We start from the raw sequence: 10,725 nt of genomic DNA on the forward strand, positions 1-10,725 counted from the left end.
AGAGATCAGGGACAGTTCTGGTGTTTGAACGAGCCAATGTGCACAGCAAAGATAAGATCAGATCACTTTATTGGCCATATGCAATTTCTTGTATTAGGAATTTGTCTTTCCACACACCCCAGCTTGCTCTCCATGAGACACACGGACAGGGAGAGAAGCTGGGGGTCAGAGCGCAGGGTCAGCCATCTATACGGCGTCCCTGGAGCAGCTGGGGTTAAGGGTCTTGCTCAGGGGCCCAACGGAGTAGGATTCCTCTGCCGGCCGCGGGATACGAACCGGCAACCTTCCAGCCACAGGCGCAGATCCTGAGCCACAGAGCCACCCCACCACCAACTTCACCCTAGTGTGCGAACGTGGGAAAAATTACAAGTCCTTCAACTTGTAAAGCCCCATGTGTGCCCACCTGAGTTTTGTTTTGTGACCATATTTTCTGTTGGCGCTACACACATTTTTGCGGTTTGTTGGAATATCGCGTATTTCAGAAGCGATAAGTTCTGAAAGTTAATAAAGCATTTAACTTCTGACGGGAAGGCCATGAAGAGGGCGGGTTTTTGAGTCGGTTTCAAATTGAATTTGATTCGAGCATAACGGGTTCAGGAGTGAAAACAGAGGTATTACTACTCTTGCAGCAATCTTCCTATATTGAAGATCTCCAGAAGCTCATGCCCAGTGTGAAGATAAAGAGTACAACAAGGGGCAGGTACTTGTGCACAGTTGCTGTCATGTCGTATTGAGAACAGGTCTCGAGTGTCAACCTTGAGTCGGATTGCCATCGATGACGTTGCCAAACCACTGGGTCCCTTTCAAAAGCGGCCGTGACCCTCTGTGGGGTTTATTGACTTCATATATGCGACTTTGCCATCACTGTTTGACGCACGGAACTGGGATTCGTCGGAATTTGACGGCCTCCGCTCTCCGGTGGCCCCCGACCAGCGGTCGTGAAGCGCTGCCGTTCTCGTTTCGGTGGCATCGGAAGCCGGCAGCCTTGAGTCGCCTGGCGGCTCATCAGGCGTGAGTCCTCCATGGCGTCCTGTTCTGACGGGGCTTGCTGTAGCTGCAGGAGCAATCCCGACACGTCATGGTGCCGTTTCCCGGCTGGGCTTGGGTCCTTCCTGCCAGTTGGTAGCAATGCTGACACTTGGGGATGGGATTCAGGCTGGCTGACCTGTGCATTGTCAGCGCACGCCAGCTATAGATTTGCACGTTGGATATGATTATCAGTTGACGCTCGGGGGGTGGATATTGTGGGCTGTGGTGTTTCTACAGCAGTGCCAGAGCCTGTCCTACTGACAGGAGACAGGAGAATCAGTTTGGGGTTCAAGATATAATTGCTCTTCCAGTGTGGCGCTGCACATGTTTCAGTATTGTGCACATCTTAATTGTACCTGGCAATTAATAGTAATTAATTGCTTACACGAATATAGAGCTTTTCTGGACACTCCACTCAAAGCACTTTACAGGTAATGGGGAAATCCCCTCCACCACTGGTGTGCAGCCCCACCTGGATGATGCCCCACACACCAGCTCTCAGTGGGCAGGAGAACAGAGTGATGAAGCCAGTTCAGAGATGGGGATTGTTACGAGGCCATGACTGGTAAGGGCCAATGGGAAATTTGGCCAGGACGCCGGGGTTACACCCCTGCTCTTTTCGAGAAACGCCCTGGGTAGTGCTGTTATATTGTGCTTCAAAAGGAATGTCAGTGTTTTTGAAAGTGCAGATTTCCGATTTTTGGAGAGTGTTGTGGTCAGTTATGTATAATCAGTGACTGTTGCGCAACGGCAAAGTTGCCTTGTTATTCTGAGAGTTGATTGTGCCGAAAGGATCCTTTAGTTGGGCGAAAATCCAGAAAGTAAAATGAAGGAATTATCCTGCAGATCGAGACAACTTTGTGCTATCGGTACATTGGAGGCCGGACAAAGTCGGCGCACAGTCGCTGGCCATCCGCGATGTTACAGCCAAGCGCAGTGCGTCAGTGAGGGCGGACAGTCTCGGCAGCCCCTGAGTCCCAGCACCATGTCAAGATTCACCGGGAGGTCAGACGGGACTTAAACCCTCTCCACTGATCCAGTCCTGGGACCTCTCTTCCTGCCTTCTCTGTGGGTCGATCCTGGCGCTCCCCGACCTGTCAGTGGACAAGCGGTCATCCAGGCTCTGTGACAGAAATTGGCACCGGCAGCTTGAGTTGCAAGACTCGCAGATGTGCGGCTTGTGTTACCTCTCCAGCTGTGGTCCTATGCTAATGACCTGCGGCTTTCCGAGTGCACATGCTATTGATGAGCCCTGGTGGTGTCAATTAAATACCAGACTGAACTGACCTCGGTCGTCTCTGTGCGGCTGGTAGCGTCGTTTTCCAGGCGGTCTTTGGAATTTGCTGCAGTTGTTTCCGATGCTCAGTGTGTATATATTCCAAGAGACCCGAGAATGCAGTCCGTCTCTTTTAAAGATGTCTGCTTTCTTCTGTGTACAGGCCAGCAAAGCCAAGCCCAGAGCACAGGCCCTGACTACAGCAAGGCATGGGAGGAGTACTACAAGAAACAGAGTAGGTGGCATGAAGAGATTCCACTGTTACTTTTCGGTTATCATGCAAGACCTGAGTAAATATTTATTATAGTGCGGAGAGTAGTACAGATAGTTTGGAAATGAGAGAAGGCAATTCACCCCATCTTGCACATTTGGTAGTGCCTCATCTAAGAATCCCATCCAGCTGTTTTTTTTTAAAAGAAGCCATGGTATCGGCTTCAACAACACGGTTTGGCAACTTGTTCCACACCCCCACGCTTCTGTCTTCTGCTTTGTTTCTGCCTCGAGTCTGAAGAAGCCAGTGGGGTTACCTTCTGTCTTCGAGGATTTTAACTGGAATCAAGTCCCCTCATTGTCTTCTCTGTTGGAAGGCTTTTGTTTTTTAGCTGTATCGGTGTAGGATATTTCTGGGTAATGATGCAGAGTTCTCTGGCCACTATCTTCAGGTCTGTTTCCAGACCAGTAATATCTTAATTTTTTTACGTTTTTTCTTAGTGCATGGTATAATTTTAATATCCTTTCATTTGAAGTCTACACTTTTGTCTTTTTATGCCTTCTGGCTTTGTCTGGATCTCCAAGCGATGCTCTTGTGTGGCTTGAGGGTGCGGGGAGCACTTTCTTGAGCACATCGGTAGTGTCACGGCCCCGTCAATCGCAGTGGGTTCTCCAGCCCATTCCTGGTTACAGGGGGTTTTAAATAACCAAGGAATCTGGAATGAAAGGTTTTGTAAATTGACATTTATAGGCTTTGCTTCAGGTTTTTAAAAGACTACCGTTTCGTTGTTGATCATGGTGTGTTTGCATAATTGTTTTAATTCTTTTTTTTTTTTTTTACTATCGGAAGCCAATCGTCCAAGCTCATTTCTAAATCGTTCTGTGTTCTCTCTCCTGCACCAGGCCAGGCTGCGGGCCCTGCCTCCCAGCAGAGCTCTCCCCCAGACTACAGTGCTGCCTGGGTGGAGTACTACAGACAGCAGGGGGCGTACTACGGGCAGGGCACACAGCAGACACCGGCGCCAGGCCTTCAGGTACCACACTCCCTCTGTCTCTTGACTCCCGGCGTGCATCTGGGACTTAGTAGTTCATGGAACTAACACTTATTCAATTTATTGTGCATTCCATGTTTAAAGTTTTAAAAGCTGCGCTCACCGGTCACTGAAACATCTCGTTTATGTAATGACGTTGGATATGACATGAGCAGGTTTTCCTGTTCATGTGAAACGGGGTGTAGTTTTGAATACGTTACCTTTGTCCTGCTTTGCTCGGCGTTGGTTTAGCCTGTACTAGTCCAGTGGATCATGGTCTCCTCTTGGTAAAGAGAAATCTCAAACACATGACCTAATTAATGGGTGCAACTGTATACTACCTTATAAAGTGCATTATAAGCATGCAACAACTGCACGTAAATCTGTCACATCTTGTATCTGGTCCAGCACTTCCATTCCTTTTGACAGATAATGATTGAGACTGGGTATTATAAATCCCTAGACGGAAAAATTGCAGGCTACACCATTCCCCATTGTTCAGGCTGCATGTATTTTTTAATCTGCACAGCTGTTCGATTACAGTCATTAATATTTTGACATCCTGTGGGAAGCGAAGTTGGGAGGGAAGTACAAATAAACTTCAAACACTCTTGAATCTTAAGCAAAAGTCGGCAACCTTTTCAGAAATAACATGTTCGCAAAGGTTTTTTTAATTGTAACAAATGCGGACTCCATCTAAACTGACTCAGAATAAATGAAAATTTAATTTCAGTTGCTGCCGTGTCGTATTAGTCTTGGAAGGTGGATCTCTGGACAGCATTTATTTTTTGGGCAATTAAATGCATTATCCCAGTACTTTCACAATAGCTTTGTGTTTTTAACACCTGATTTTCTTTTCTTTCCTCATTTTTCCCCACAGGAACATTAGAGTGGATATGCTTTTGTTGAAGATTTTGGAATCAGTATGAAACGAAGAAAAAAACCTTTTCTAACAGAGGTTTCTAGATTTGCAGCGCCTTGAAGACTTTTACTTTTTTTCTTAGTGAGAAACACTAGCTGTAGAATGACTTATACAATTAAATACAAATTTCTAAATCAGGAACATTTAATTTTACTAAAACGGGACATCATTATATTCGAAAAGGACAATTTCTGGGATTCTTTTTGAGCTTAGGAGAGGATTTTTTTCAATTGAAATTGAGACTCTATAAAGTACCCCGAAATTGTAACATTTCAGCAAAACGCAATATAATCTATTTTTTCTAGTTCTGTTGCAATAAAGTAATTACGGGCTTAGCAGTCTTGAGTATAATTTGATTTTGGTGTGGGGGGGGACAAGACATGTTTTAAGAATGTGTAAATTTTTGTGTAGGTTCCTTTTTTACATAAAACATTTTAATTCTGTGAGATGAAACTGTGATATTTTGTTACAGGAAAAAGAATTCTTTTGTTACAAAATACCAGTATTGGTGTTTTACAGATGGCAACCAATTCTTAAGTTAATTCCTTTTATGTGTTCTATTTTCAGTGTCATTTTATTGAGCTCTGGTTTAAAAAGGTGCAATATCTTATTTCACTTTTGAAACAAAGATGATTTCTAATATTTTGACAGACGTTAACTGGTAGTTCTTAGATTCAACTTTGTTTTAGGCAATGGAAAATGTAACCTGAATAACTTTTATAATAATGATCCAATTGTGGGGAACGGGATTGCGTTTATTGTAAGTTTTGCCTTTGATATTGTGTTAAATTTTGTACAGAGATACTTGACGATATACCTTATTTAAAAGCTACAATTAAATCAAGCAGGATTAGTCATTAAAAAGGTCTCATTTTTACAAGAAGGACATTTCCAGTGTTTTTTCTGTGTAACGTAGGGATGGGGGGTTTAATGGGTGGGTCTGTAGAATGTTCAAATATTATGAATGTGCTTGAGCTTCGAAATTTGATGTTGCATCTTGAGGAGGGCAAAAACCGTTTCAGGTTTTCGGTTTGTTCTGTACATTAACCATTCAAGACTGCTAAGCCTCATTTGGAACCTACCTGTGTAATTAATAGTAGTTTTTATATTTTAAGTATTAAAAGAGAAAACGTGTCTGTTATTTGGTACAACCTAACTCCCCAATGCTCCTATCCAGTACACTGTGGACTTCTGTGCAGTCCAATGCTGTTGACTTTTTAATTCATTATTTTTTCTTTCTACTATGTGTGATCTAATATATGTCTGATTTATTAGTTAATATGGATTTAGTATTAACTGCATTGTGATAAATTTAAGTTGCCTAATGAAAAGGGATATTATAATTTCAATTGTTTAATTTTAGCATTTTTTCTCTCATGTGTACAGATAACTGTATTAAAAAGACGAAAAGAGTATTTTTTGCGTTTGTTGACCTGGATTTTTTTTCTTTAACACATTCCAATTTGAAATGTTTCTCTTTTTTTTTTTCAAAATTATCCTTGATGCGTCCATCTTTGGGCTCCTGTGATTGGATTCACTTGGCAGCATGTTGTTGCTATATATATTATATAAATATTTCGTTTTATTTTTACTCACACTTTGCCATTTTACTCTTTACGAATTAAATGTCCACAGGTCTGTCTTGTGGGGAAATGATACAGTTCTTTATTTTTGTAATGTTTTAAAAGGATATATGCCAACTGCTGCAGTCTGACACTTTTTTTTTTCCCCTTGAGTTTTCACTGATGCTGTGTACCCTTGTGAGATTAAAACCAGAATGAATTATGAATTTATTAATCTTTCGGTGATTTTTACTATGTGAAATAGCCCTATGCATATGTATTAATCATGATGATTTTGTATTTAAATGATTACAGTATTCGATTTAATGACAAGTATGACACGAGAGGATATTAAAACTAGTCTATGACATTCCATGGTGTATTACACTGTCCTCTTATTTCATACTTCTTATTAAAACTTGGGAGATGTGTTTTTTGCAGTTATGTGTACTTAAACCACAGAGGGCCCAGGAGCTGTGCTGGGACTTTAGTTCCATTCTTGCATGATTCCTGTGTGAGTGGCAGCCACACAGAGCTGAAAGCGAGACATCAAGGTTCTCCCCAAAAACACGGATCTGTTGAAGAACACCCATTTGTTCAGTTTACACAGCCTGTGTAGTATCCGTCGGTGCATATATTCACTTATTTGCGATACCGGCTATGTCTCCTAGTCACGTAGTTCATTCTTTGCCTGGGAATAAATCAGCTTGCATGGTAATGCAGCTCTGCTCTGCATCCGTTGTATAAAACGGAGGGTTTATCGCATACAGATATAAGTTTTTCATGGTTCCGTATACAGTTTGTTGGCCAGCTGGAGTAACAGCTTATTGTATATAATATTTGATTCCATAACGGGCGTTGTAGAGAGCCTGAGGGAAGTGCATACTGACTTCTGACGGCGTTCACACAGAGTGGTACCAGTAAAGGTGTTTTTGCAAATCCCATTGTTCAAATTGAGCCAGAAGAGTGGAAGAGTTTCACATGGAAGGGTAGAGCGGAGGTCTTTCCTTCTAGATCTGAGGAAGATGTGTTTCACCGGGTGTCTGGGAGCTGTTTATACTGGATGAAGAGCGTTTTGGCTGCCTCTGTGACCCGTACATGGAGAACGGGCTGTTGAAGAGACTTTTTTTTTTTTTTTAAATAACCGGACCATCTCCCTCTCGCCATCGTAGCAGACTTCCGAGTTCTCCGCCCGCAGACTGTTCCGGCAATTAAAGTTCGGATGACGTCCGCGAAAATGAAAATTGAAGGATGAGAGTCCTAAATGGCTGCTTAAAAAGTTAGCAAGCTGGAGAGAGGGTGGGGGGTGGCGAGCGGAGTGTGTGTGGGAATTGCAGAGTGGCAATATTGCAGTTCCATTGCTCTAATACATCTGCAGAGATCCATGCCAAAACAGCATTTGGCATCAATAGCATTAAGTAATTATTCCATAATGAACTCAAAGGTGTCCCCTAATTGAATACTGAGTGTAGGCAAACGGTGCCAAAAGTCATAAAAGCCACAATATTAGCAGAGGAAACATCCTCTTAAGTGGAATTTTAAATACAGATGAGGCTGCTTTTATATTCCATAGCCTTGATGTCCCTAACCACAGATAAAAGATTCAAGTATTGGGGGTTTTGCTTTTAGTTTTGAGTATGGTTTATATATGTATAAATACTGTTCTGCCCACTCAAGGTCCTGTGCCTCTCGTCAACATACTTATTTTTAATTGCATGCAGCAGGAAGAGCCCCATGAGCCAACAAATGATTCTGAATGTCTGCAAATAAGGCGCAAACAATTTCCAAAGCGATTACCGCATGCTTCAGATGTTTTATACTTGCAAAACTGGCTTTCAGTTTTCAGCCTACCTTAGATTTAGATGTAAAAATATTTTTAAAAATCCTCCTAAGAATTGTTGGCTTTTAATTTTTGCCTTTTTGTCTCGCTTGTGCGCAATGCATCATTTTGCAGCATGCTTGTGTTCATTTCCAGAGCTGTTGTGGCCGTTTCTAATAAAGGGGTGGATAGCAAGGAAATTAGCGTTGCAATCTGGGGACTTTCTGGCTATCCCGTGTCATTGCTGTTGACGTCATGTAAACAGTGAAAATACAGCAAAATAGACCCAAACTGCCAGCTTGTCTTGGGCATAGCCTAAAAGGCTTTCTTCCTTTCATATTTGTAGGTTTGTGCACACCATGTTGCCCAAGACAATGTTTTACTTTTTCCATCCTGCTCGTTGAAGTGTGTGAGTCCTTCCCACTGCGAGCGCTTGTATTTGGGACCCTTTCCTGCTTTTCTCATCTGTGTGGAGAAGGCAGAACGTGTTCTTACTTTTTCGACAATTTTTTACTTCCTGAAAATTTTCCTTCTTGCCGGTAACAAGATCCAAACACCTCTAGGAGGAAGAGTTTTCAGGAAGCAAGGTGAGACTTTTTTATGGAGAGCTTGTATTTGGAACTGATTGAGGGTGCATTAAACTGAAACAGCGTGTGGGTTTTATTAATCTTGCAGAGCATTTGTGCTGTTCTTTTCCAACCTGACCGGGATGCTCTGCTTCCTGTGTTTTGGGGCTGATTGACTAATCCCACATTAGGTCCAGGAGAGGAAATCTACATGCAAGGTTTTCTGTGTCCTTCAGCTGTTACTCTTTGGATTGGGAAATACACTAAATCTGCTTGGAGGATAAAACAGGTGTGATCAGCCCAATAATTCAGCAGGAATACCGTCCCAAGAATTAAATCTATTGAAACATATTTGAGTCTTAAGTCAAAGTAAATTTGGCTTACCCAAATTTTAAATAACCCATTAAACTGTGGGCCAATCCCTTGGCCACAGTGTGAGGAGTCGCCTCGGGGGCACTGCTGAGGTGGAGATGTGGTGGAAGAGCGATGAAAAGGATGAATGTGAAGAACAGGCACTTTCATGCAGATCTTTCTTCTATCTTGAGGAATCAGGCAGGAGTGATTTTGAAGAGGGACTGCAGTCCTAATGTCTAAGATTGGTTATAAAATGTTGGTTTCATGGACGGTATAGGGGAATAAAACAAATTTTGGATTAAGCCCAATTCGCGAGCTCTGTGAAAGTACTGTGTAGTCGCCAGTTTGCGGGAATGGTGAGGTGATGTGGCCCTTCTTGCTCGCTAGTCGCTGAAATCCAACTTAGTTCACTTTATCTGTCGTGTAAACAAGTGCAAAGAAATGCTTCTTTGCATTTATGCTCTGATACGAAGACATTAAGGAGTCAGACCAGCAGTGTGAGCCAGTGGTAGGGGTGGAGTTCAGTAATCGGACAGTTTGTGGGCAGAAACCGTCTCCTAATCTGGAGGTTTGTGCCTTAATGCTCCTGTAACGCTGACCAGAGGGAAGGGGGAGGAAAGTGAGAAACCAGAATTATCCTTGGTAATAGTCCCAGCCTTCCTGAGCCAGCGAGTTGTAAAAACGCCCACAATGGAGTGGACCTGTTCTCCAAAGATGGACTGGGCTCCTCTACGATCCAGAACTGGAGGAGGCGGTTAACAAATTCAGGGATGGATAACTTACCATGAGTTCTGAATGAATCTCACTGGTCTTGAGTATTTCCTGTGAGTCCTGATACTTCATGTGCAAGATGCAAATTCCTGTTCCTCCAATTCTTCTCATTTATATCGGCATTGCAGTTCAGAACAAGTGCACACAACACGTATCATTCCTACAGTAGGCTGAGGAGTCGATATAAGGTTGCAAAGGAAGAGATCGTTCAGCTCCTGTAACTTTGTTGGCTGGAAACTGATCTGAGGAGCTCTCCTACCTGATTCACGAAAGAGGTTGGAGGGATCAGCAATTCGGCTTGGCGGCCTGTTGCAGACTCCCCCCACCCTTTGTGTAAAGACGGTTTTAAATGCACTTTTCACTGCTGATTCTGAGGAGCATTGTGTTGACTCCGGGAGTGCTTTTGCCTCCAATCAGATATGAATAGGTGAATCGGGTTCCACCATCATCGTTTTTTCTATTCAAGACTAAAAAGATTCAGTTCTTTGAGCCGTGTAGTGTAAGGCATTCCTTTAAGCCCATGAATGTACCTTGTTGCCATATATAGTAATGTGCTAAAGATAAATATACAGCATACTAGTACATTCAATAAGATTTAATTTGACCTTATGCACTTTTAACTGCATTGTTTGCTGCCTTTGCTTCTCCACTAGTCTAGAAGATGAAAGTCAACTAAAACACCTGTTTTTAATTACCTAGTTTCTTCAAGCTCCGCGTTTCCCTTCTTATATTTAGCTTGTTTTTTGCACCTGCATGTCACACGCTGCACGTGTCGCCGTTCAATCTCACCAGCCAGGTGTTGGCCCCCCATCTTAAATTTTGATTTCTCAACTTTGTCCTATGTCACTTCTTTGTGTTTACTAATCCTCCAGCTTCAGTTTCACCTGTGAACTTGGCAGCTAGCGACACCAGAATGCAGATCGCTGAAATAAATTAGGGTGAGCCGTGATAACACTGCAGGTCTTTGTGGTGCTATAATTACATCACCCTTATCTGTGCTCTTTCTTCTCATCATTAAGCATTTTTCAACGCAAAAAAAACCCCACGATGTCTTGGTTGCATTTTGTCTGCAGTTGAAGAATCAATCTTTTATGAGGACCTTTATCGAAAGCCGCCTGAAATCTAAATTGAGGATATCATGTGCTCCGTTTGCATTCTGCTGTCGCTTTTTCAAAAAACCTCTAA

At 42.7% G+C, this 10,725-nt stretch overlaps 1 protein-coding gene across 7 annotated transcripts in view; it reads left to right on the plus strand.

The window, feature by feature from the left end:
• fubp3 (far upstream element (FUSE) binding protein 3) overlaps positions 1-6,403 on the plus strand; it is a 40,756-nt gene extending 34,353 nt beyond the window's left edge. For 4 of the 7 annotated variants that reach the window (XM_088615567.1, XM_088615569.1, XM_088615568.1 and 1 more), the window contains 3 exons: positions 2,469-2,540; positions 3,419-3,549; positions 4,427-6,403. In XM_088615567.1, the coding sequence (XP_088471693.1) occupies positions 2,469-2,540; positions 3,419-3,549; positions 4,427-4,435 (212 nt within the window). In that variant the 3' untranslated portion in view covers positions 4,436-6,403. The remainder of the gene's footprint in view (positions 1-2,468; positions 2,541-3,418; positions 3,550-4,426) is intronic. The other 3 variants (XM_088615571.1, XM_088615573.1, XM_088615574.1) reach the window with 1 other exon arrangement.
• The last annotated feature ends 4,322 nt before the right edge of the window (positions 6,404-10,725 follow it).

Source organism: Lepisosteus platostomus, chromosome 21 (genome assembly GCF_059453375.1).
Source record: "Lepisosteus platostomus isolate fLepPlt1 chromosome 21, fLepPlt1.hap1, whole genome shotgun sequence".
NCBI lineage: Eukaryota > Metazoa > Chordata > Actinopteri > Semionotiformes > Lepisosteidae > Lepisosteus > Lepisosteus platostomus.